Below are 26774 nucleotides of genomic sequence, written 5' to 3'. Positions count from 1 at the left end.
ACAGGATCACACAAAGAGCCAAGTAACCTAAACAACTCAACAGTGTCTTCTGAAGAATATTGTTAATTCATCAATATTACTATTAAGAGTCTTGTTTACTGAGTATATACCATGTACCAGGTACACTGCATATAATACCTTGAATCATCATAATGGCCCTGCAAGAGAAATATTATTATCCTCATTTTGCAAATGAGTAAATTATTTCATAGGTTAATAAAATTTCCCCAAATTACATTGTCAAGTCAGTAGTGGAGCCAGAATCCCAATGCAGTGTACTTAGAGCCCATGATTTTTCTGCTCCATAATATTGCCTCTAGTTGTAAAATTGCAATTTAAAATGACGAGAATAGGGTGCCGTGTGAGAACAAATGAGCGTGTTTTGGACTCATTATTCTGCAGTGAATGAAGTCTAAATGAAAGGGATGGATAGGAACGTAGATTTGTTTGCCAAACCTTAGTGTATCTAGACCAGAATCTCAAACTTCTGGAGGTTGACATACATTTAGAATATCACCCAGAAGTGATAATTTGTGAGGCTCATTTACACCAAGGTATTATACAAACTGAAAATGCAAATGAGCTTGAGGAAGGTTTAGTCATATTCAGAGATCCTAGGTGCATAATTGATTATTAATAGAACAAGGAAATTAATAGAATGAAATAATCCTCTGATCTCTGAAAAACAACCTTTCCGTGCCATGGGTAGAAAGGGCACTGAATCAGCAGAACCACAAGTCTGTCAATTCATGGCAAATTTTGTGGTCTTAATGTCATTTAATGCTTTACCATAACTTCTTCCATACTGACATTGCCATAATTGCTTGAAATTCCACGGAGTTTGTTTTCCCAGTGAAGCCCTGTCCTTCATTCGTATGTATAAACACTCTCCCCAGAGCGCATATAAATGGATAGTATTCTCCGGAAGGCACAGGTTTCTACTTACGTTAACAAATGATTATCCTTCCCAGCAAAATGACTAAACAGAGCTCTAATAAATCAATTTGTCAATGGCCATTTCCCTTTAGGAGACCATATCCCCTGATCCATTTTTGGCTAGTGCAAATGCGACCTACACTGTGTGCTTGTGTCTATGGTTCAGAAAATCTTAGAGCTGGAAGGAACTGCAAAAAGGTCTGGCCCTGCCTCCAGTCAAGGAAAGTATTGTTATTCTCACTTTCATATGAGAAAGTTTAGTTCCAGAACCACAAAATAACCTGCCCAAGGTCACATTAGTAGGAAGGGATTGAGCAAGAACAGAGGCAGAGTCCCCCCAGGTCACTCAGCTCTGTCACCAGCAGTGCCCAGCTCTTTTTGAGCTCTGTCTCATGGCTGGACCTGGGCAGAAGCACTTCTAGGACACCTCTCCCTATCTTCTATGTCCCCCGCTTTTCCATGAGTTCCTTCCTCCTCCTCTTCTAGAGGTTGTATGGTTTCATTTCCCACTGAAGGTGTAATTAGGAGGTTCTTGAAACAGATGGACACCGCACCCCCCCCCGACTTCCTATATGCTCCTTTTACCCTTCACATCATCTCCTGCCACTACTTTTACTTGTGGATATATGCAGTCATTCAGAGGCAGTTCCCATTTCTCATCTCTACCCTTCTAGGCCACCCTGGAAAATCTACTTTCTCATAAGCTACAGATCCTGGGGAAAGTCATTCTGCTTTCCCTTTTAAAGCTATCCACCTGGAAAAAGGACAGAACATCCAATTTGTGAGAGGGTTCAATGGGCAGAGGCCTTAGGGTAATAGAGGTGGCAGAAGTGTAATACCTACAGTTTCTGAAGGACTGAATGGGGCAGTAACCCAAGAAGAGGTACTTCAGGAGAGTCCTGGAGTGTAAAAAGAGATGACCACACAGAAGATAGATTTTCTCCCACAATTCCTAGGATGCTTCTCCTTCACTGCTTAGCAAGATTTTGGAGCTTAAATCTGTGACTAGAGACCAGTAGCCACTGCCCTGGGAGCTCTGCTTCTCCAAGATACCTTCCAGTATCTAAGCTTTCCTGACTCAATTCACCCAGGCTGGGCAAGCCTCATACTATAAAATAGTCTATGGGCATTTAAAAAGATTGCCAAGCTTCTATCAATTTTGCAATTTCCAAATTAAAGAAGAGGTGCCTGGAATCTAGTTATACAGTGTGACTGGCAATTTAGTACCAGGGAACAAAGCCAATGTCACTTGTTTTCTTGAGACTGTTCTGATTGGGCTATTGCTGCCCCAGAATGAAAAGGACTGGTTTCAAAGTTCATAGACACCCTTCCTACAAGGAAGGGAGGAAGGAGAGGCCCAAGCAGTTCTCTAGTCCTTCTTAGTCACAAGAATTCTCCAAAATCTGATACAAATTTCTATCATCCCACACCTCCGCCAGCCATCATTTTGTGTTTTAGTGGACAAAATGTTCTCTGTCTTTAGCTCTTGTTACAGGATTCCTTGCCCAGAAACAATTTAAAGTGATAAACTGAAGAAGACTTTAGAAGCAGAACCTGTCCATGGTCTCTGCTGATCCTGCACACCTGTGATGAAACCAAACGTTGACATTAACACAAACACAAGCAAACGTTGTAAAGTACAGTGCAGAAGGACAGAAAGAGATGGCAAAAGATGGGGTCGAGGAGGGGCAGAATACAGGAGGGTTACTTACACAGTTTCGTCATTCTTGAATTCCAGCTCCCCGTATGTGTCTTCAAAGTCCTCACCGCCACCCTTGGCTGTCCCTTCTACTGTCCTAAAGGGGACAATGACTGTACCCCGGGCACCTGATGTCCGTAGAACCTTGACCTCCATAACACCAATACTCTCACTGACATGAATAGTATCACATTCAAAAGTGAAGATGCCCGCATGGTCGTCATCCAAGATGGTAACTGTGGCCACACAAGGGGAGGCTAGGACAGCCCGAGGCAAGGGAAGACTGTTGAATATTGCTGGAGGCATCCCCTCCTCTGGCTGCTCCTCCTCTATGCGGACATTGCTCAACCTTACAAAGAAGTGCTCATCCTCCTCAAAAATGTCATCATCAATAATGCCCACAGAGAACTCCTTCTGGGTCTCCCCCGGCTTCAGAACCACCGTGCCCTCTGTGAACTCATAGTCAGCGCCTGCATTGGCGGAACCATCCTCTGTTTTGTAGTCCACATACATGGTCTTTGACATGTCTCCCCCTTTCCTCACCACTGTCAGGAGTACAGCCCCACAGTTCTCCAGGCACTGGTAAGAACACGGGTCAAAGAAGACCTTGGAAATAAAGTCCTCAGGCTCATCGGTGTGCACCTCGCTCATGCTGGAGGACTTCTTGGCTTGTTCTGCTGCGTGTTTCTTCAGGATATTGCCTGCACCAGTCATCATACGGGTGGCTTGGATCCGGTAGAAGGCCCGGCTCTTCTGTTGGTGGGAAAGAGCATAGTAATTGGCCATCTCCACCAACTGATCTAAGTCCTTCTCTGGGTGTTTTTGCTTCAGATCCTTGAGAATTCGGATCATCTCTCTGCGGGACTCATCCACTTCCTTTCCTTCCAGGGGCACCAGGTTCCCATCTAGAAAATGGGAATTCATCATTTTCCCATCCATCTCAATGCCCTTAGGGTGATCACCCTCCGTCTCTATGATAATCCCTCGGTGTTTATCTGTGCGGTACTTTTTGTGCATGTATTTGTAGAAGAGCAGTCGTTTATCTGCCACCCAGGCCAGAAGGACACACACTGGAAAGAAGAAGAGAGTGAGGAGGCCTTCCCAAACCTGGACCACACCAGGGGAGAAGACTGCCAGAATCATATAGAGCCAGATGTAGGCAAAGATACTCCAAGCAGCGGTGACGAAGAAGACTCGCAGGTGCTTGATCTTGCGAGTCTCTCCATCTGGGATCACGTAGACACAGATGCCAATGATGATGAACATGTTGAAGGCTGCGCTCCCTACAATGGTAGAAGGTCCCAGATCACCAGCAATGAACCCATGACCACACACCTCAATTAAAGAGAGGAGTATCTCAGGAGCAGAGGAACCCAGGGCCATTAGGGTCAGGTTGGAGACAGTTTCATTCCAGACCCGAATAGTAGTTGTGCTGGTTTCTCCATTGGGTTTTTTAATCGTCACCTCCCTCTCTTGAGAGGTTATGACTTCAATAGATGCCATGAAGCGGTCAGCAATGATGGACACCCCAAGGAACATGTATATCAGGGCCACAAAATAGACAATGACCCTGGCAATCTTGTCCCCAAGGGAAGGGTTCTCTGGGTACCAGATTGGTAGGATGACACCCTCCTTGCAGTCCGATGACCCTGAACAGGACTCATTGTTCTGCCCTGTGCTTGGCACATCCCCTGAGCCACCAGCCTCTGCTCGAAGACCATTCAGGAAGAGCACAAAGGTAACCAGCCCAAAATGGAGGAAGGCAGAGGTGAGAGGCTGCAACCTTAACCACGCCATACACGAGACTTAGCCACTGGCTTCTACTGCAGCACCAATGGTCCTCCTGATAAGCCAGAGACCTAGAAAAGATCAGAGAGGCAGGAAAAGGCATGAGGAAAAAGGGGACAGCAAACGGTAGGTTCCCACCAATACAAAATGATGCTTCACCTCCAGTGACATATTGCACTAACATATGGGGCAGTCTCTCACTTGGAAAAATAGAAGTCAATGGGAGGCACAAATAGCTGCTCTGTCCTCAAAACCATCTGGTGGAGACTCTGTTGAAAAATGGCTTGAAATAGCTGGGAATACTGGGGATGGAAATGCAGCAATATCCTTCAAGTCCTTTCTCCCAAACCTCTATTACCTGTGAAAGTTCTCAAGAAGCAACTTAAAGTAGGCTGTGTATAACCTGAATCTCCATCCCCACTTATACTCTTTCTGGGGTGTTCAGATTTCCTTCCCCTCTTGTCATTATACTCAAGAATCTTGCATAACATAGGTTTGCAAGAGTGTATATTGAATTGAATTTTCATGGGCTAGTCCCCGAAAAATTGAAAACCTTGCTTTAGGTATAATTTATCTCCCTTGGAAAGAAACTTCCTCCCTGAATGCAAGACTTCTGGAAGCAATTTATAATTTTAAGATACCTTGGGAAATAAGGAGTTGATTCATAGTGAATGCCACCCACCCCATAGTCAAACGGAGGCCCTGTAAGGTGTGCCCAAGGCCAAGTTCACAGCAGCTCTGAGCCCTCCAGTAAAATCTGCTTATGAGCAGTTTGAGCAGGCAGTTACAGGAAGATGATGATCCACCAGCCACTAAAATTTCAAACCCAAACATGGAAAGGAACGAGTGGTAAAAATCGTTATTAATAAAGCATGCAAATATCTCTCAAATAAGTTCTGTTAAACTGGAGACAAGATTTTGGGGGTGATATGCAGCCTCATCTACTGACCTCAAACCACTAAAAGGTGAGCTTGAGCTCAGAAGAATGGGAAAAAATGTAACTGGAGCTATTATACACTCATCTTTCCACTCGTTGCCTCATTTGGGTGGAATGAGAATGAAAATAACCATGCAACAGCTAAAAAAAGAAGAGGGATCTTTCCCCCTCTGCTACAACTGTGTGGGGTACCCTCAGTAAGAAAGGAATGCTGATTTGCATTTGTACAGCACCTTAAAGGTTTCAATGTCTTCATCTCCCATATATGCTCCTTTTTCTCCTGTTTCCCAGCTCAGAAAATAGCATCTTCAGCCACCCAGTTACTCGTGCTAGAAAGCAGGTGTTAGTCTCTCTTCTGTCCCTTATCCAATCACTAAATCCCATCAACTCTTCCTCCATTTCCTACCACCATCATCCCAGCCCAGGCCACCATCACTCCTCACCTATGAATCTACTGCAGTAGCCTTCTAACGGAGCTCACCACTCCAATTCTTGCTAGTTCTCAATTCCACTTTCCTCATATAGCCACAATAATCTTTTTTTTTTAAATCAGACTTAAGCATACCACTCCCCTATTTGAAGCCCTTTAGTAGCCTTCTCTTGCTCTTGATATAAAGACTAGATTTTTTTCCCATAACCTTCAAAGCCTTGCATGAACTGACTCCTTCCCATGCATTCCCCTTCATCCCATCACTCTCCCCCTTATTACATTTCAACAACAATGGCCTTCATGTTCACGCCTGGATTACACTAAGGGACTGTCCACCCCAGGACCTTTGCACATGCCATTATTCTCATTACTCATCTTTGAAATGAGGGTTTCTCTTTTGCACTCCCCACTCTTACTAATGCTTCAGCTCCCAGCCATTCAACAGTGAATGACATAAGAGCAAAGAGTGTGTCTCTTCTGTTTATCATAGTATCCTAAGTGGTTAGTAGGCGCTCAATAACTATGTTTTTGGAATTAACAAATGTAGCCACCAAGGAAGATTCCTCAGACATCAGGCTTCTGTATTTTTTATCTGAATTATAACCATTTGCTTTGAAAATACATATACATTTCATAGACAAACCCTGACTTGATTTTAGAGGCTATGTGGGACCTCTTTAAATTCCCAAAGCCTGTGCTTAAAGAGAAGTTCCCTTAGGGACACAAAACATCAGGGTGCACATTGTACCCATGAAGACCTCCCTACCAAAGGGCTTTGAAGATTAACTTGGTTTAATCCCCAGAATGGCAAGGCTGCCAAGTGCTGAAGCCCACATTCCTCGGTGCTTGGGATGCCGGGGGCATCACAACAGGTGCTGGGGGCCTCTGCCTTTGACCTGACTCAGAGAAGAAGAGGTTATGAGGATGACTGTGGAGGAATAGAGTGGTTGAAGATGTTCGGCATCCATCTTCAAAGGTAAAGAAAGCTCTTGTCATCAATGATGTGCACAAAGACATTCATTCAGAGGTTTGACACTCACCCACCCTAGAGAAATGTGGAGAGAAAAAGATATTGGCTCCTTACTTTGACCTCTGAAAACCCTGACACTTAGAGGATTCCAATGAGCCCCACGCAGCGACAAGACGGTGGGCACAGCTGCGCAGCTCTTTCATCAAGAGCCAACCCAATGACAGGAGGTGGCTGCTGTGAGAGCCAACCAATCCCAAGGGGGTGAGTATCCATAGGGGAGGGAAGAGAGCTGGTCTTCCAGAATAAAAAGATGTGGAACATTGGGATGGTAGAATCATCCTGATGAACAGAGGACTTGGAGTCCTATTGATCTAGTGGACCAGGAGAATTAAGGAGAATCACAGCCTTTGTTCTCCTTTGGCCTTGCATACACTTTGTGGCAACAAGTTTTTGGGGGGAATGTGCTATTGCATGATCAGAATCAGAGGCCAGTTTAAAAGGACTATTCCATGAGAAAATAAATGAACTGAAGGAAAAGATGAAAGAAAACAAGGCAAGTCCAGGCGCAGTGGCTCACACCTGTAATCCCACCACTTTAAGAAGCTGAGGCAAGTAGATCACTTGAGGTCAGGTGTTCAAGACCAGCCTGACCAACATGGCAAAACCCCATCTCTACTAAAAATACAAAAATTAGCGAGGCGCAGTGGTGCATGCCTGTAATTCCAGCTACTTGGGAGGCTGAGGCAGGAGAATCACTTGAACCTTGGAGACAGAGCTGGCAGTGAGCCAAGATCGCACCATTGCACTCCAGCCTGGGCAACAAGAGTGAAACTCTGTCTCAAAAAGAAAAAAAAGAGAAAGAAAACAAGGCAAGGAGGTGGATGGTTAGTGAATGCATGCACCCAGTTTTTGAAATTGAAGGTGGAAGATGCCCTGTGAATGCCCAGTTCCTTTTTGCAGCCCTGCCAGGAAATGGTTCCTGGCTGAGACGTTAGAGGAAGCAAGAATATCTCCAATGACCAAGCCAGTGGTCATTTTTTATGTGATTGACCCTGGCCCAGACACCAATTGAGATAGATTCCAACCTCCTGGGGATCCAGTTCAACCCCTTAGAGACCCAGATGATCTGTGGTTCCAGAAGACTCTTTACCCTGAGGCATACTCAGGGATATGACTCAACTTGAGACTGTTCCCCCCATACCACCCTAAATCATAAAGACATTCATAATAGTAACTAGCATCTACAAGTGTTTATTGCATGTATAATGCTGAGTACTTTCTCATTTAATTTTCATAGCAACCCTAGAGTTTAGTAATATTTTTATCCCTATTTTATATTTCGGGAGACTGAGTACAAAGGAAATAGTAGAGCTAGAACTCACAGACAGATGACATCAAGTATGGTTTTAACCACCACATTTTACTAAGATGCTCCACTTTCTTGTAGAACATCCATGGCCTCCAATCAGTTTCCAGTCTGATGTGGACTTAGGAGCAAAATGACTGTCCCACACCTGCTCAGAAGAGAAACTCGCTATTTGGAGGTTGCTTACTGGGGTTATCCTGGCTCCCTGCTATAGCCTTTCTTTTCTTTCTTTTTTTTTTTTTTAATTTTTTTGTTTTTTTGACTCATTAATCCCATCCTTTAAAGCTGTAGCCTTTCATCCAAATATTCTCCTTCTCATCAGTTCAGGTTGACAAACATTGACAAAAGCCTGTGATTTGCTAGACCTGGTATTAGATGCTGATGGATTAAATGAAAAAAATCAGACAGCACATTTGCCCTCAAAGGTACAATCTAGCAGAAGGGTACAAGTGTACGAATAGACACTTTTACTGTAAAAAGTGGAGGTAGGGCAGAATATTGTGGGTATGTGAAGAGGGCATTGAGCCAGCCTGGGAATTCAGGGAGGTATTCTGAAGGAGGTGATCCCTGAAATGAGTCTTCAAGCATGAGTGAGCTTTAGTCAAAAAAAAAAAAAGAAGGAAAATGGGAAGGGCATTTGAGTCAAAGAGAACAGCCCAGGCAAAGGCAAAGACTTGGAACATGGAAACATAATGAAAAAGGCTGCTGTGGGCATGGGATTACAAGGCTTGCAGCATGCAGCAGGAGGGCCAGTAGATGAGGCTAGACAGTAGGGAAACTTCACTTATGGCAAGCCTTAAATGCTGGGCTGAGAAGATGGGGCTTTATTCTAAGGGCAATGAAAAGCCAATGATAGGGTTGTCAACCAAAGAATGATGCAATATGATCTGTCTTTCAGAAATATGAATTCCACCTAAGGGTTTAGGATGGCTGTCAGCGGGCATAGATAGATTCCAACCTCCTGGGGGTCCAGGAAGGTCAGACAGAACTCTACTGCAAACTGAACAGATACAGACAAGAGCAGTGGGCCTGGGTAGATTCTACTCATGATGACCTTCTGTCCCCATGTCACATTCCTCTCTCTCAGCCAAAGTGATGCCCTGGCTCAGCCCCCAGCCTCTCACCTCTTTCCCAGATCATCTTCCTAACATGCCTGAGGCCATCTGCAAGGTGTCTGTGTCCTCAGCAGTGGCTCCTGACATCTTTTAATATCACTGGCAAATTTAATTAAAGTCACCATTCCTCTGCTCTTCCAGATCATTAATAAAACAGTGCCACCAGGACAGACTGAGCAAATTCTCCCTCCTGCTATGCCCTCCACTTTCTCCAATGGGAACACTGCTCCAGGCCTGTCACCAGCCTGGGTAGAGTCGTCCTGCTCTGCTTCTAAATCTGGACCCCTGCACAGACATCATAGCCAATTTATATTAAAGTTTTATGTGCATCCAGGCTGCACTGGCTCCTATGTGTCACCTGAGTCTACGCACACTGCATGTTCTCCTGTGCTTCCTCTGCCTCCAGTGGGTGAAAGTCAGTGCAGTCCTGTCCTCAGCAATACTCCTCGACAGACACAAGAACAAAGCTCCTGGCTCTCTCAAAAGCAGGAAAGATGTGAACTCCACTGTTTAGGTAGCTTGATTGCCACAGCTGGAACTTGGATCCAAGGAGGAAAATATAATGATATTAAATATGTGCTTGCATGATTAACTTTTCTGAATCTTCACAATGAAGGAGGTACTATTATTACCACACCTGTTTTAAAGACGGCAAATTAGAACTTGTAGAGGTTAGGTAATTTGTCCAAGACCCCAGTTAGGAAGCAGAAAGGTAAGCATTTGAGTTCCGGCAGTCTGCCTCCAGGACACATGGTGTTACCACCATGCTTGGCATATACCCTAGGTTTGAGGAACCCTTTGAGCAAAGGCTCAAGGAGGGTAGGCTGAGTACTTCTAGATGTGGAGGCCCCCGACAAGCTTGGAGGTGCTACATACAGGCAGAGTGGATCCATGGTAGAACCCTGGATTTGAAAACAGACAAGAACTTCCTTTCCAGCCATGTCTCAATGAGGCGTGAGACCCTGGAAAGTCAGTGACCCTCTCAGGACATCAGCTTCCTCATCCATAAAATTCATGTTGGGTTAGATGATAGCTGTAGTTCCTTTCAGTCAAAGATGTTTTGATGACAGGAAAGGAAAGAAGTGAAGGGACACATTTATGTTAGGTTGATCCAGAGCCATGGAAAGCCAGGTGTGGAATTTAGACTCCTACAGAGACCTCAGAGGATAAGAGAGTAAGCTAGATGGGGGTGGTAGGAAGAAGGGACCAGGAAAAAGTCAAGGAGAGCCTACGTTCTGGATTTACCAGAAGTCCCTTGGACCAAATCCATTTTTTAAACAACTGCTAGCCAAACTCTGTGCTAGCAATTGCAGATACAGCCATGAACCACTTCTCCAACCTCTGAGAGTTTATTTTCTGATGAGGGATGAGGACAAACAAGTAATTATAGGAATAACTGATTACAGCTATGTCTTGGAAAGTGATATGATTTTCTTCTGCTGCTCAGTTTGGTGGCTTTATAGCTACCTCAACCTTGTGGGCAGTGGAGCAGGGCTTTTAATGTAGAGAATGTTGCAGTCATATGTGAGATAATATTACACTGTTCTTGCTTCTCTGATCTCAGGCAATTGTCATATTTTGCATTCCCTGAAGTCTCTGATAGCTTTATAAAACCCTGCTGACATTCTCCCAGGTACTACTTACAGAAGAAGAGAAAAGAAAGCTTCCTAGACAGACCAGGGCATCAGCAGGCCTCCATCTCCTCATGCTTTATAAGGGCCAAGGACTTGAAAAAAGTGATGACAACGGCAATGATCATATATATTCATCAGGCACCTACTCTATGGCCGACACTGCTCTAGGCATTTTTATAGCTGTTATTTACTACCCCACAACCCCACAATGAGACATATCTTGTTATCTGTTTTAGAAATGAGGAGATGGGGCCTCAAAGATTCATAATTTACCCAAGGTCTACTAGCTGAGAAAGTGGCAAAGAAGAGCTATGAAACTTGGTGTGTCAAATGCTAAAGTCTGCTTTTAAGTTCCAGGGGATGAAAGGGATGGTGGAAGAGGAAGCTGGGGATCAGGATCCCTTAGGTCAAGAACTTCGGGCTCCAGAAATCTCTGTGTCTTTTAGGAAACTTTCCCTGAAAATGTCTCTCCCTCTAATTTTAAAGTGAGTCATTTATTCTTTTGGGTTTCTCTAACAATTTGATCACCCCTGAAGCACTTGTCACACTGTACTGGGCTTATCTGTTTACGTTCCCATCTTCCATGCTCTTCTAGAAGCTCTGTGAAAAATTTCAACTCAATGTAGAGAAGCTTTTTTTTTCTTTGAGACGGAGTCTTGCTCTGTCGCCCAGGCTGGAGTATAGTGGTGCAATCTTGGCTCACCTCAACCTTCACCTCCCAGGATCAAGCAATTTTCATGCCTCATCCTCCTGAGTAGTTGGGATTACAGATGCGCACCACTACACCCAGCTAATTTTTGTATTTTCAGTAGAGGCAGGGTTTCACCGTGTTGTCCAGGCTGGTCTCAAACTCCTACTTCAAGTAATCTGCCCGCCTCGGCCTCCCAAAGGGGAAGATTTTTTATTTTTTGGAACAATGAATCATCACATTCAATGAAACTCTATTGATAGGGCTAAGAGGTTGAACTTGACCTCTGATGCCCTCTGTGCCTCTAAAATTCTATGATTCAAAGATGCCTGAAATTTGCTAGACATGTGGAAATCAGAGGACTTGTAAGTCCTTGACAGATCTGGGAAGTTACAAACACTGAGAGTAGGCCAGAGATCTAGGAAGACAGAGGGCTTAGCTCAGCTTAATTTAAGTTTTGTTTTTTTCATTGCTGGGTCGACATCTGCATTTCAGTCACCCCCCAGTTGGAGACAGTGATGGAACCAGGATCGCATTCTAGAGATGGCTGTATATCTGAATAATAATGGTGTTCTAAAAAATACAGACATTTGGATCCTACTCCAGACCTAAGTTTTGGACTCTCTGGGAGAGGAGCCTAAATATTTGTTTTTGAAAAGTTCCTTAGTTGATTTTAAGATACAAACAAAGTTGAAAACCCTGGGAGAGAAGAGAAGGAACCTCGCCAGACTATGACATTTGCATCCCAGATTTCTTGCCATTAGAGACTTTCTTTGGACTGAGAGAAGGACTCTCAGCAGATCATGCATTGACTCATAAATGGGTACCACAAGACATTTCTATGCATTGGACAAACATCCCTTCCTCTTGGAATCTCACTTGCTTTCATACCTTGCCAAGAATAGTCAGCAACAATTCTTTACCCACATAAGCAGATTTTCCCTTTGTCTTTCCCTAAACTTACTGTCTACTTGGTTTATACTTGTACTGAGGAAATATAAAAGATCCAGAATTCCCTTGTCTTTGGAGGAAAATGATGCTACTCATCCATTTTCAGCAAGTTGTATTTCTAATTATTTTCCTTTCAGTGATAATAGCTTAGGTGTACTTCTTCACACTTCCTTATGGCCTCTTTATTCATTCACTCACTTGCTCAATTATTCATTCATGCATGCATGCATTTGTATGGAACACAGCTTATGTGTCACAGGCTGACTTTCACTGAATTATGGTGAGAAGGTTACTCTCATTTGTTCCAAATTCATTTTTTTCTGCACACTCAAAAAAGTTAGAATATAAGTTGCAAGAGGGTAGAAATTTTTATCTGATATTTCTGTATTCCCAGTGCCTAAATCAGTGCCTGGCATATCGTAGATGCTCAGTATATATTTACTGAATGAATGAGTACATTGAATGAATGTGCAAAAATAGAAGGGATAATATCCAGTGATTTCTCCCATCTTTGGCAGTGTTCAAATTGGAGGCAGGAGAACCATCTGTCAGGGATTCTGTGAGCAAGGTTTTTTGAATTTGAGTAATATGAGCAAAATATAATCCCTCTAGAGAAGCACACACTTCACTGGAGAGCAATGACAGAAAACCAAATAATTACAACAAAACAAGTACCAGATTTTGAAGCATTTGCAATGTGCCAAGAGATCACAAGAAAGGAAGGTATAGCACTGCCTAGGATCACTGGGGCCAGCTGCATGAACTAGCTAACGTTAGGTCTAAGATTTAAAGAATGAACAGGAGTTAACTGGGTGGAAGCCAGTGCATCTCAAACAAAGTCCATAGGAAGCCCAGGCTAAAGGGCATGGAAGCCTGAACAAGCAGTGTCTGTTTCCAGAAGGATGAGCACCATGGCTGAAAGACTTGAGAGAAGCTGTGGAGCTAAGTGAGGAATCGCTGGTAAGAGGCCTTGTGTGCCTGGCCAAGAAATGTGGGCATTCTCTTGGAGGCAATAAGGAAGCACTGAAGGTTTTTAATCATAGGAGGGACAAGAGCAATGTTTTTCTTTTGGATAGGCAACCTAGAGTGATGACAGTGTGGGAACTGGATAGGGGAATGAAAGCAAGGCAAGACTGGAGGCAGGAAGACCAGTCCAGACTCTCCCAGGATTGGGGTGAAAGACAAGGGAGACCTGAACCAAGGCAGTGGGAGAAGGGCTGCCAGGGAAAGTGTGGATTTCAGAGGCACTGAAAGTAGAATCATTGTAAGTTGGAGACCAATGAAAATAGAAGATGGTAGTAAAAGAGGAATGAAGAGGCCTAGCAAGGACCACACCACATCAGGCCCCTTCTTCCACTGGCCCTGCAAAGTTCATCCTGATCCTGAGACTCTCAGGCCCCAAGAAATGGAAGCTAAAGGAATCAACACAAAACCATCCAACTTAGGTATCTTCTTGGCTTTAGGACTTCCTGTAACTGGGACAAATGGAGCCTAACGAAGGCCTTAGAGTGTTCCTCAGTCTAGTCAAGGGAATAACCATTTGTGGATTCGATATCACACAGAGTGTGATAAGCTCTGGAGATGCACTGATGAAGCAGGTCTGGTCCCCCTCTGGAGTGACACACAGAAAAGTACATAAGATCAGTAGTCAAGTGTGAGCAAAGGGTCTGGGGACTTATGAACACTGCCTAAAGGTTGTGGAGTTAGACATCTCAGGTCTGTTCAAATGACCATGCGGTTTCACACAGAAGAAAATGAGCCCATGGAACATATTGCTCTTAAGAAATAGCACTAGCTAGAAAGGTAAGAATTATTGGTAAAAGGTCCAAAACATTGAGATTAACTCAAAGTCTAGAGTGGCTACAAGAAAGCCTGACACTGTCCATTGATTCATGATGAAAGTATTTGTCAAGCACTTAGTATGTGCCCATTACAGTTGTAGGTTCTTTGAAGATCATTTCTGCCTGGATGCATTCTCAAATTTACTGCATGCCAGATATGTGTCACACTCCATTCTAGCTGCTGGAGATTTAATATTTAATATTACATCTCTTGCCTGGACTACTGCAACAGCCATCAACCTCATTCCACCCATTACAATCTACTCTCCACAAAACAGCCAGGAAGCCTGTTTAAAATGTAAATCAGATAGATCATGACATTCTTTGTATCCTCTTTTTCTGTGGCACCCCACCCCCTACTGACTTCTAGCTTCTAACTTGCTGACCTTTCAAATCTCCTACCATTTTGTTTTGCTCCATCCATACTCCACTCCAACATAGATGAAATACTTGGAAGTTTCTAGAACAGGCAAGCATGTGCCTTAGAACTTGTGCATTTATGGTTCTCTCTACTTAGGACAACCTTACCGTCAATATCCACATAGGTTACTTTTAAATTTCATTCAGACTTCGGATGCCACGTCTCTGAGAGGCTTTCCCGCACCCATCTTAGCACAGGCAATCTTCCCCTCCAGTACTCTCTTGTAACATCACCTTTCATTTCCTCTATAGCCCGTATTCACTTAATGAAATCATCATTGTTTTTGTCCACCTGCTTACTAGTTTATCATCAAATATCTACTCTATAGTAGCAGGAATCTTGTCCTTTTTGTTCACCACAGTATTCCCCATGCCTTGGCCAGTACTGGCAGAAGGGGTACTCAATAAGTTTTTGTTGAATGGATGCATAATAATTCTGCAGGAGTTTCATTAAGTGATTCTGGAAAGATGCATCTAGGAGGAGACTTCACACTTCCTGGCAAGCCTTGGGGCAGAGAGGTATATGTTTAAAGCCAATGATCTCAGAGTGCAGACAGTTTTGTTCATTCTCAGGAACCAGTGGGACCACGTAGTGTTTGGACAGAAGTTATGAGTCTAATTCTAAACACAGCCCCTTCTTCCAATCCTAGCTCTCTCACTGGCACCTCACTTTTCCTTCAGAGTATGGCATAATAATAAAAGGCACTTATACTGCATCATTCATTCAATAAGTATTAAGCAATACTATGTGCTAGGGGGTTACAAAGACCTTCTCACTCACAGGATCTTATTTAATCCTTCTTGTGAAGATGATCATACAGAAGAAGAAATCGGGGCTCAGTTTATTGCTGAGGGTTTCTATGCCAATGAATAACAGAGCCAGAACCAATCCTTGGTGCTCTGAATGCCAGAGGTCTCCTTTCACCAGGCCTGAAGGAGTGTGTCATGTCTGGAAGGACCAAGAGAAAGCATCCCCTGCAACTGAAAGGAAGTCAGGGCTGGAGTCAGAGAAGCAAGAAACCCAGGACAGCCTGAAGCAGACGTTGTTCCTGCCCTTCCCTGTTCCTGAGAGAGAGCCACCCGGGCTCTATCTTTTGAGGTTATTCATGGGGGCAGGCTGACATCCTTCTGCCCTGTTGCAAAGCTATCAAGGGATGCTGGTGATCAGCCTCCTTTATGTACATTTTTCTCAGACTATTCTCCAGAAGCCAGATGTATTTTAATGCCATTTAATTTATTTTAATTTTTTAAATGTTGAAATATGGAATTAAATCATATCATTGCCTGATGGAAGAACAAATAAAAACTGGCAGGCAGTCAAAGTCATCTCTCTGAGACGAGGCTGGGTAGTTCTCTTGTACAATCAACTCTAGGGATGCCCTGGGCCCTCCTTTTACAAGGGGTGCTAGGAGCAGACTCCTCAGACTCCCAGCAGATCTAGCTACTGTCTTTACAGATGTGCTCTCTCCTAATGATTTCCCCTTGAGGTTGATTCCTCTATAAATTCCTTTTCAGGGGCTAAAAGACACTGGCTCAAGAGGAGTCTTCCTGTCTCAACGGGGAGGGGGTACAATAGTATGTTTGGGGTAGATGGAGCATCCGAAAAGTCACTGAGCAGAGTGGTTTTACTAAACTCTCCAAGGAGTCTACATGGCTCTAAACACATCTTTCCTGGGGGCTCTATGACAGGCAGAAGTGCAAGAGGTGAGATAAGATGTCTGGAACATTTGGGAGCCTAGAGCACTGCTAGTCATTCTGCAAATGCCCTAGAACACCGCAGTGGGAGCTGACTGGTGACATTGAGGAGTGCCAACCTGGGGCCCTTGGGACACTCAAACCAGTTTGGGGCACCTTACAGGCTGGACAGCTGAGTTGACTGGCCAATGTGACAACAGACACACTAGAGGCTTCAAGTTACAGCTGGAAGGTTCTGAAATGAAAGATACTGTCAGCAGTAAAAGTATTCTTAGCAGGAGACAATCCACATGCTATGAAACAAGATTTGAGGAATACAGAATTGTCAGGTCAAGGAGGACCACAAAAGTCAACACATCCAACACAAACTCTTTTGATGGGTAAGGAATCCAAGGCCCAGAGAGCAGAGGTGGGTCTTACCTGCGGTTGTCAGAAGTGATAAGAATTAGAATGTAGCATTTTACCACCAATTCATTGCCTCCTCTATTATACCATTTTCCTGTTCCTGGTTTGAATTTTGACTCCACCATTGCCTTCTTTTATGAAATAGTATAGATCCCCTTTCTTGACCTTGTTTTACCTGCTTCGTGGGTGAGGGAGTATGTTCATTTATTCACTCCATTTTTCATTGAATACCTACTGTATTTCAGGCGTCATGTGACATACAGTGGGAGACAGAAAAAGCACTTGCTCCAAGATGGATGATAAGGCATATGAAAAAAAAAATGTATTTCAGAAAGTGTAAAGGGCTAATGAAAAACAGATGTCATGTTATTAAAATTCACAGGAGGAAAGGACAGCCTCTCCATAAAGCCTTCCTATCAGGAAGAGGCATTTGAAGTGAACACTGAAGAACAAGCAGAAGGCTTAAGGGGAGGTAAACTGTGAACAAATGCACAAAAGCAGAAAGGGCAAGGGACCTGTAAAAAGTGAGTCTAGATACAGAGTGGGGCACCAGGTCATTCAGGGAACTGGAAAAAACTAGAACTTGAATACAAGGAACTGGAAAAAATGGAAGACCCTTCAACATTTTTTTGTGTGTATAAAAATGATAAGTTTACAAAGGGATTTTAGCATTTTAGGAGGTGAATCTTGTCACTGATTCAAATGAATTGAAAGAGGGAAAGTTGAAGTTGAGGAAATGGTGGAAAGCTGTTTTTTACAGTATAATAATAGAAAATACTTCATACAGCTATGGTAAGGATTAAATGGAAAAATCAACTTAAAGCACTTTGCAGCAGAGTAGCTGACAGATGGTAAACACACACACACATTATTATTATTTTTATACAAGAGGCAATAAAATCTGCACTTGAGTAGCAGTGTTTGGGATGAAGAAGATATCTTGGAGGTTTTGAGCCAGGGTGACTGGAAGTTTATTGGTGCCATCAACAGGAAGTGGGAGGTAGGAGGAGAAGCTCCTAAGGACAAAGATGATGCCGGGTTAGTAAAAATTCAACCTGAGGAGTTAACAAGACATCTTGTTGGAGATATTGTGCACATGGCTAGAAAGACCGAGCTTGGAGAGCTAAAGTCACAGACTCTGGGAACTAGCCACACGGCAATAACAACACCAACCATTGAGGGAGACTGCCAAGGGATAAGGGAGAAGGGAAAAAACTGGGAGAAGAGAGAATCTTGGAGTGAAGTTGAAGAGGAGCCATGCAGAGTTAGTGAGACCTGGAGAGCTCCGTGTGAAAGAAGCCAAAAGAGGAAAGAAACGGTCAATATTATCTGATGCGGGGAGAGAGATAAAGAAAGAGGACAGCGGGCAGCTCTTGGGAATATGTCATTATATTTTGAGGAATGAGAAGCCCTTGGGGATGACACTTGGGGAGAAGGTGGAGAAAGTGGGAAGTGAGTGGATGAGTGATGAGGAGATAGACAAGTGATTAAAATTTCAAGAGTTTGTTGAAGGCATGATGGGAAAACGGTATGATGGGGAAAAGGAATTCTTATCCAAGTGATATTCTTTTTAAGATGGGGTTTGTGGGGGGAGAGGATTCTGTGTTGAAGAAGAAAGACACTTCAGATAAGAGATGGAAGTGGAGCAGTTTACAAAAGCAGGACAAGGGTGGCTCCCGGGCACTGTGCAGGAAGGAGAATGGAAGGTTTTTTTGTTTGTTTGTTTGTTTTTCTCTAAGATTAGTGACAGGGAAGGATGAGGAACCCAGTGGAGAAATCAGGTTGCAAAGGAAGAATGCTGACACAGCTCACACTGTTTTGTTTCATTCTTTTGGACTTTGAGGTCCTCCCCTGTGACTTGGAAATTATCACATGGAAGCCATGGCAGGAGCACAGCTTCCAGTCCCACTTCCGGATCTAGTCCCCACATGACCCAGCATTCCTGCCAACAGCTAGGAACGCCCTATTTGTCTTTCTAAATATCATGTCAATAAATGCTATTTGGTCTGTTCCAAATTATATATAGATGAAACAGAGCTGTTTTCTTCTCAGAGATGTGATTCTGTATGCCATATGCCACATCCAAGTACCCTGGATTCTAGAATTAGCTTTTATTCACTCTCCATATTATTTTTAAATACCCATATAGATACATGTGTGAGTCTCCTATCTAGATGTCTTGCTGTATAGTCTACAGACCTAAATCCTTATCCTTCCGAGCTTCTTCTTCAGGCCTGTCCCAGCCTTCATGGATCTCTCCATCTCAAATCTTTGAGAGTTTGCTTTGCTGTGCAGTTCAGTTGGCCAGGAAATATGTCTTACACTCTCTGGAGCCCTTTCTCCTTTCCCCTAAGGCATCTGCCCAGTATTGAGTTTAGAGTGCCCATTCAAAAAACAAATGAAAAACCAAACATAAACCAATCTCATTAGAGGAAATTAGTGAGACTTTTTCCTAGAATGGTGTCTCTGGTTTGTGTGGAGTCCTAATTAGGGAAAATAAGTCAGGCTGGCAGGACCAGGAGAAAGCAAAAAGAGAAAGCAGCTCTTTTTCATGGTCTGCCTTTTTTCATGGTCCAGGGCACATAGCCCTCCTGTGCAAATAACTCACAATCTTCCTGGGTCCGGCTATCACCAGACCATCGGCTGATAGAAAAGTGCAAGTTAACTGCCTGCAGCCTTGGCATTATCAGTACTGCATGTAGCTCTCTCCAGCACAGGCCCTAGCCTATAAAATCCCCAGCAAGCCTTTGTCTCCTTGAAATCAGCTATTTCTTCTCTTGCTGACCTGCTCGTTGCCTCCTTACAATGTATTTTCATACTTTCTCTAATAAATCTGCCTTTTTATTTTTTACCTACAACTGTCTTGGTAAATTCTCTTTACCTCCCATGCGACACTAGCCCCAAATAGTCACTACCTGTGACACTTTGTGCATTAAAACAGAAAGAGGAAATCCCTGCCCTCACCTTCGTAGGCTGCCAGGACCATACACCTGGGTTTCTATACAGCTTTCTCTTTGGCTCCCTCTCTCTCTCTTATGTTCCAGTTCCAGTATACTATCTAAAATACCAGTCTGACCCTTCAAATCAGTAGTCAAAATTTTCCTAACCCCACACTGGAAACTCAGTGGAAGTTCTTAGCATGGAGTACAAGCCCTTCAAGGTTTGACTCCTATGCCTTCTCCAGACGCAATTCCCCTGCATTTTTATCTCTGTCTTTAGTCATTTGGAAGAACTCTTACCCACGTTAGGTCTTTGCATCCTAATCCCTTCACTCACAACACTTTCTCCCTCCACTCTCCTTTTTTTTCTTTCACCAAAGCGAACTCCTACCCATCCTCCCCTTCTGGGCTTAGCTGTCCCTACAAGTCCTCATTAAGCCCCTAGGAAGAGGTGCTCCTCCTATATGCTTCCATTATCATGATAGAAATACAGTAATTGTCAGTCCACTAGCTGGTTATCCTTGCTGAAATGTGTGTTTATGAAGAAAGAGGCCATTCTATTTTATTTGCCTCTGTACTTAGCACATGCCTGGCAGAGTAGGTGGCTGTTGAATATTTATTGAATAAATGGCTAGCTGAATGAATAAATGAATGCTTTTTCTTTTGGAATCCAATAGTTTTCTGAACCTCATCACATATTTGAATATCTTAGGCAAAGCAACCAGGCTTAAATGAAGGGGGTTACTCCTTTCTTTTTATCTAACCTCAGTAGTTTGGAAAGAAGTCCAGATGTGTGACACATTTCCCAAATCCTGATTGTGGGCAATGACTGAAGCATGCAGGCTGGGGAACATGCCCACTAGCACTGCCCATAAACAATACCAATAACTGTGGCTAGAGAACACAAGAGGAACCGCCCTGCACAGGCACAGGGCAGGGCTGGGGCAAGATGACAACCTATCAGCTTCAGGGTCCCAGACCTGAAGGAGCACTGGGCATGGGAATAGTTTTAACAGGGTCAGTTTCATAACCATATTCTCCCTTTTCCAACCAGGAAGCCGTAGGTGGCGGTGAAAAGGAGAGGTGGGAAGAGCAAGAACAGAGAGGGAAAGAATGTAATTGTTCCTCCAATTCCACTTATTCAACCAACATTTACTGGTGCCTAACCTATGCCAGGAACAGTACTAGGCCCTGGGGACACAGTGTGAATAAACACCAGCAATCTTTTCTTATTTTGTGGAGTCTGTTGTCTACAGGTGTGTCTGGCATTACTCAATCACATACATAAATTTCATGTGCATCTTTAAATTACTGCAAAAATATAAGTTCAGGTTATGAGTGTTTATGAGCAGAGGGTCCTTTCTATTTTATTTGCCTCTGGACTTAGCATATGCCTGGCAGAGTAGGTGGCTGTTAAATATTTATTGAATGAATGTCTCGCTGAATAAATAAATGAATGCTTTTTCTTTTGGAGTCCAATGGACTCCATAGCCAAATATGGCTTGGCTGTGTCCCTACTCAAATCTCATCTTGAGCTGTAGTCCCCATAATCCCGACATGTCCTGGGAGGGACCCAGGGAGGTAACCGAACCATGGGGGTGGTTACCCCCATGCTGTTGTTCTTGCGATAGTGAGTTCTCACAAGATTTGGTGGTTTTATAAGGGGCTTTCCCCTCTTATGTTAGGCACTTCTCCTTGCTGCCGCCATGTGAAGAAGGACGTGTTTGCTTCTCCTTCTGCCATGATTGTGAGTTTCCTGAGGCCTCCCCCGCCCTGTGGAACTGTGTGTCCATTAAACCTCTTTCCTTTATAAATTACCCAGTCTTGGCTATGTCTTTATTAGCAGTGTGAAAACAGACTAATACAGGTGTATAATAAGCAGGGATCTGGCCTACTCAGAGAGAGTATGGAAGGCTTCCTTGAGGCACTAACTTCAGAGCAAAGAGCTGAAGCATGAGTAAGAGTACTTTAGGGGTATGTTGGAAGAAAAATAAAGCATTCCAAGTGGAGGAAATTGCACGAATAGCCTTCCCTTTTCCATCAAGTTAAAGAAAGAACCACTTCAACCAAGTTCAGTTCTGTAGGCCTTATCTGCTTCTTCTTCTCAACCCAATATATACATTTTATTTAAAGAAAAAGGAGGCTACAAAGTGGACTTGTGTGCAGGGGCTGCTGCTGGGCATTGTAGATTGCAGTGAGGGCCTGGGTGATCAATCCACATCTAGTTAGCCTAAGCTCTGACCATCAGCCATCCTCCTTTGGAGGCCTGCAAAGCATGAAGGGGCAGGTTCCTCTCAAACTTGGATCCAGCCAGTGAGGCCAGCAAAAAAGAAGCGCAGGAGGCCAAGAGCCCATGAAGGGTGAACTGATCCCCCTATTTCAGGAAGAGCATGGCGCAGCAGCTATATTTGAAAATCGAGGTAAACAAGAGCTCAGCTCAAGTGGATGGGGCACGACAGCTGTGGAAGATTAATCACACGCCGCTGCAAGTCATCGGGTCGCCAGGGGCTGAGGAGGCTTCCCTTTTGGTCCCCCACCAGAAGGCCGGATGTGTTCCTATCACGTACCTACATTCCACACCCCCCCCCAACTCCCTCTGCCCCCACCCCCTTCGGATGTTTCTTGACCATCCTGGAGCTTGGCGGCGCCTGCTGCAGTCTGCGTTTCTGATAAATTGAAACCAATTTCAGTTCTTCTGCCCGGGAGACTTAACCACCGAACGCGTTCAGAGGTTTATTTTTTTTTAATCACCAGGAAAGGAGAGAGAGAAGGGGCGGAGAGGAGTTTGTTTTTTAATCGTCAGGAAAGGGGCGAGGGGGGGAAGGGGGGGAGAGAGAGAGAAGGGAGAGGAGGAGAGAAAAGAGGAGAAAGAGAGAGAAAGCGGGGGGGGGGAGAGAGAGAGCTGCGATGAGCGGGTAAATTTATGGTACTGCATTAAAGGCATTTGTTCTATTTAACCCCCCACCCACCACCACTACCACATGGTTAAAAATAAAACACAATGAATTAAGATGAAAAGCTGCTTTTTCCCCCCTGAGCAAATTGCTTTCACCATCTTTCCCAGTGGCTTAGGTCTTCGGGGCAGGTCAGTCAGGGCCTGCAGGAGCAGCAGCGCTAGCCTCTGAATGAGGGCTTTGGCTGTGTGTGTGTGTGTGTGTGTGTGTGTGTGTGTGTGTGTTTCCACGCGCGCGTATGTGTGTACGCGTGTGCGTGCTGGGAGATCGGGGGAGGGTTAATTACATATTTAAATTATCTTCACCTAGCCCCAGACCGCGCAGATCACCGTGGGCTGGAGAGTGCAGGACTGGAGAAACCCTCCTTCTCCCCCGGCCCCTCGGCCCCAGCGGTCAGTGCGCTGGGGCTGCGGCTCCGGACCCGGCGGTGGAGTCCCGAGATTGGGGTGCGCGCGTGCGTGCATATGTGCACGCGAGCGCGCGCCGAGTGGCTAGCGCGCTTCCCTTCTAGCCCCCAAACCCGGCGGACCGTTACAGCCCCAGAAGCACAACACGCCCTGGCCCCAGGCGGCACACATGTGCCCACATGCATCCAGCACACAACACAGCAATCAGTCTCCCCAAACAGCACCAGCGCCCAGCCGGGCATGCCGACGATCCGACTGTACCCATCTGCCCAGGCATCTCTCTCTGCCCCTCCCCATCTGGCAGCACCCTCCCGTAGACACCCACTCTGCCAGACTTGCCCCCGCAACACCGCATACACAATACACTTTCCGGGCCCCCTCCCCCCACTTCTTCTGGCACTAAATCCACAGGAAGGCGGTTCATATGAATGATCTTGCGAAAGAACTTAACACCATTATTCACAATCAGGGGTCCTCTTAGGGGCACCCCAAGCCCCCCAACCTCTACCTCCGATCTTGGCTGCCCGCTAAGGGGGAAGGGCAGGAAGCTCACCCCATTACTCACCGTTTCCTCTCGGCCTCCCGAGCGGAGTGGGCAAGTGAGTGGGGTGAGGAAGGTGCGCGATGCCCCCGCCGCTGGGCGCCTTACCGGCCGCAGCGGCTCATCGCCCCCGCGGGCTGCCCGCCGGCCGCAGCCGTGTCCGGGGCATGTCAGTCCGCCGCCGCCGCCGCCGCCGCCCGCCCGCCCCGGTTCGTGGGCTCGCAGCTGTCAGGGAGCTGCGGGGCAGTGCATCTGGAGCGCAAGGTCTGGGAGGGAGGGTGTCTGGGGCCAGGGCGAGGGGTCCCTGGAGGGGAGGGGTCCTTCCGCGTCGATTTCAGAAAGAGGGAAACCCCGACCCAGAGCGGGGCTGGAATCTACGCCGTGGAGAGGCCCGGAGTCCCGGCCGCGGGCAGCGGGGGATCCCTGCCGGGAGGGGCAGGAAGGCGAGCAGCCCGGCGCGCCCTGGCGGCTCCGAGGGACCCGGGCTCGGGCTTGTGGTCGCGTCGCCTGGGCTTTCCCGGGGCTAGGAGCGCGCCGGGTCTCCGCCTTGCACGCTGTCACCGCGGGAGACGTCTCGGCCTCGCCGCGCGCAGAGGGGACGCGCGGAGAGGCTGGTTTCTGGGCGAGCCCAGAGCTTTGCCCATTAAGCTGCCGCAAGAAGCCAAATCAAAAAGCCAATCTCCAAGCCTCCAAACGGAACGTCACCCTATCAGCTGGGAGAGAGCGCCGCACCGAATGGCAAGCCGCGCATATTTATCCTCGCGCACCTAGGGGAGACTCTCAGAACGCTCCCCGACGGGCAGCGGGGAGTCGAGCTCGCATCCCGCAACCTGCATCCCGCATCCCGCAACCCGCATCCAGAGACTCCGAGGACTGAATTCAGATCGAACTCCTGCCCCGCGGCCACCCGCTCCAGTCGGAGCCTGGTGCCCCCGCCTCCCAGCCGGCAGCACATCAAGACGGCGGCGCGTCCTGACCTGGATTCTGCGGAGTTGGGAGCTCCAGGCAGCAGGCGGGCGCGCGGCACCGGCTTTCCCCTTGTCCTCAGGAGACGCTGCCTGCAATTCCGAAATGAAGTCTCCACCAAACACATCTGTGGTTTTTAAATATAGCAGGGAACGATTACCCAGGCAGGGTCCACCCATGCTTAGGGGAGGAGTTGAGGGGGATAGAGGTTGGCAGTGGAGGGAAAAGAAAACTCCTTTTTTCCCCCTCTTTTTTTCTTCTCTTCTTGGTGCAGAACCCAGCCTGTCATTTTCTCAACCCAAGTCAAACAACAGCTTGTGAGAGACGCTTGGGTGAGCTCTGGTATGTTGGCTTTTCGGGTTTCTAAGGCTAAAAATAAGAGGGGGCTGCCTCCCAAATTGCTGCTTACTCTGGGCCTGGGAGGCTGGAAGAGAGCTGGTCCTTTGATGCAGCAGCCGGACTAGGGCTTGGGGCTTGGCTCAGGCAGAGTGTACACACGTAGCCTTAAATCAGATGCCTGTAATTTCTGCTATATTTGTCAGGCTTGGTCCTAGAGGCATGAGGGTGGGCAGGTCCCTCTTAAGAATGGGGTTTCAAGTCGTTAGCTTATCGGTGGCATTAGGCAGATCTAAAATGGGCCTGGTGGCTGGTCTTTTGTAGCGACATCATGCAGACAAGTCAGAATGTAAGGGCAGGAAGTTGTTCTCTGAGGCGTCTCTGCTGCCTGAAGCTGAGTGTGAGGGACCAACAGATGATAATAATACTTACAACTATCAGCACCTTTTAAGGGCCAGGGGTGGTGCTAGTGAATTTGACTGTGTTATCTCATACCATCCTCCTAAAACTCTAGAAGCCAGGTACAGTTACCAACTCCATTTTTCCGTTGAGGAAATGGAGCCTTAGAGAGGATAAATAACCATCCCAAGGCCACATGCAGCAGAACCAAGGGTTGGAACAAAGTGTAACCAACCAGAGTTGTGCTGACACCACAACAATGTGTGTGACTCCTGAGATCCCTGGCTCCCCCGCCCGGCTGCTCTGGAGCAAGGCTTGGTTCAAAGAGATTAAGTGGTTGTAGAGACTAGGAAATCTCTAAGCCTGGGATGGCAGGAGGTCTTTGCTGGTCCTGCGACTCAGTGTTCCTTTAGCAAGCCATGTGGTGGTTTCTGGCTGAGTCCTGAGTCAGAGTCCTGGATGTGCTCAGTAGGAGTGGTTTCAGACCCCTGAACATTTATGGGTCTTGAATTTCATTCAAAGTTAGGGCTGGGACACTGACTTTGAAAGATTTCAATAGCTTCTAAATTTGTGTGATCTCAGGATATGTCAATTACTGGGACTTACCTTGTGTCTGTTCCCATGGAGAGTCACAATGCTGATCGGTCTACAGTGCAGACAAAGAGATGGCTAGAGGGCATATAAATTGGTATAGTTTTTAGGGAGGGCAATTTTGAAAGATACATCAAATTCCTTAAAAGTGTGAATGCCTGTGATACAGTAATTTTACTGGAAGAAATTTGTTCTCTGGCAATCATTAAGGCTATGCTCAAATATTTAGTTACAAGGATACTCATGGTGGTGTTTATAAGAGTGAAAAATTGGAAACATCTTAATCTTCCAACACAACAAATTGGTGAAGTACACACATTTTGTTGACATAATGCTGTATTCTACCACTGTAGAAATATCGATGTAGCATTCTGTGTACTGACAGGGAAAGGTTTTTATAATATATCATAGAGAGAGAGAAAAACAAAACAAAACCAGAACGCAATGTGATGCAGCATGTGTGTGTGTGGGGAAGGGGTGGGTAGGGGTGAGTATGCATGTCCTGGCAGCATAAAAACACCAAATGTTAGTGGTTATCTCTTGGTGGTGGATTTCTGGTGGTTTTTTCCTCTTTAGATCAACTTTACTGAGATATAATTTACATACAACAAAGCTCACCTTTTTTGTGATATATGCTTTATTAGGGCATCAAAAACAAGCTCTAGTGCACAGGATAAATGTCTCAGTAGTGAGGAACATGAATCTGCAACACCATCCCAGTGGGGAACAGGAATAATACTTCAAGATATCTGCAAAAACTAACCGA

At 45.6% G+C, this 26774-nt stretch overlaps 1 protein-coding gene across 9 annotated transcripts in view; it reads right to left on the bottom strand.

Annotated features, from left to right (window-relative positions):
* SLC8A3 (solute carrier family 8 member A3) overlaps positions 1-24445 on the bottom strand; it is a 146630-nt gene extending 122185 nt beyond the window's left edge. For 2 of the 9 annotated variants that reach the window (XM_017516503.2, XM_017516506.2), the window contains exons 1-2: positions 23741-24445; positions 2649-4494 (exon numbers count right to left, since the gene is read on the bottom strand). In XM_017516503.2, coding sequence (XP_017371992.1) covers positions 2649-4432 — 1784 coding nt within the window. In that variant the 5' untranslated portion in view covers positions 4433-4494; positions 23741-24445. Of the gene's footprint in view, positions 1-2648; positions 4495-23728 lie in introns of those variants that run through there. The other 7 variants (XM_037734221.1, XM_037734223.1, XM_017516504.2 and 4 more) reach the window with 5 other exon arrangements.
* Between the last annotated feature and the right edge of the window lie 2329 nt (positions 24446-26774).

This window comes from Cebus imitator, unplaced genomic scaffold, assembly GCF_001604975.1.
Source record: "Cebus imitator isolate Cc_AM_T3 unplaced genomic scaffold, Cebus_imitator-1.0 Scaffold590, whole genome shotgun sequence".
NCBI lineage: Eukaryota > Metazoa > Chordata > Mammalia > Primates > Cebidae > Cebus > Cebus imitator.
The sequence above is the reverse complement of the archived record's forward strand: the minus strand, read 5'-3'. Positions and strand labels throughout refer to the sequence as shown.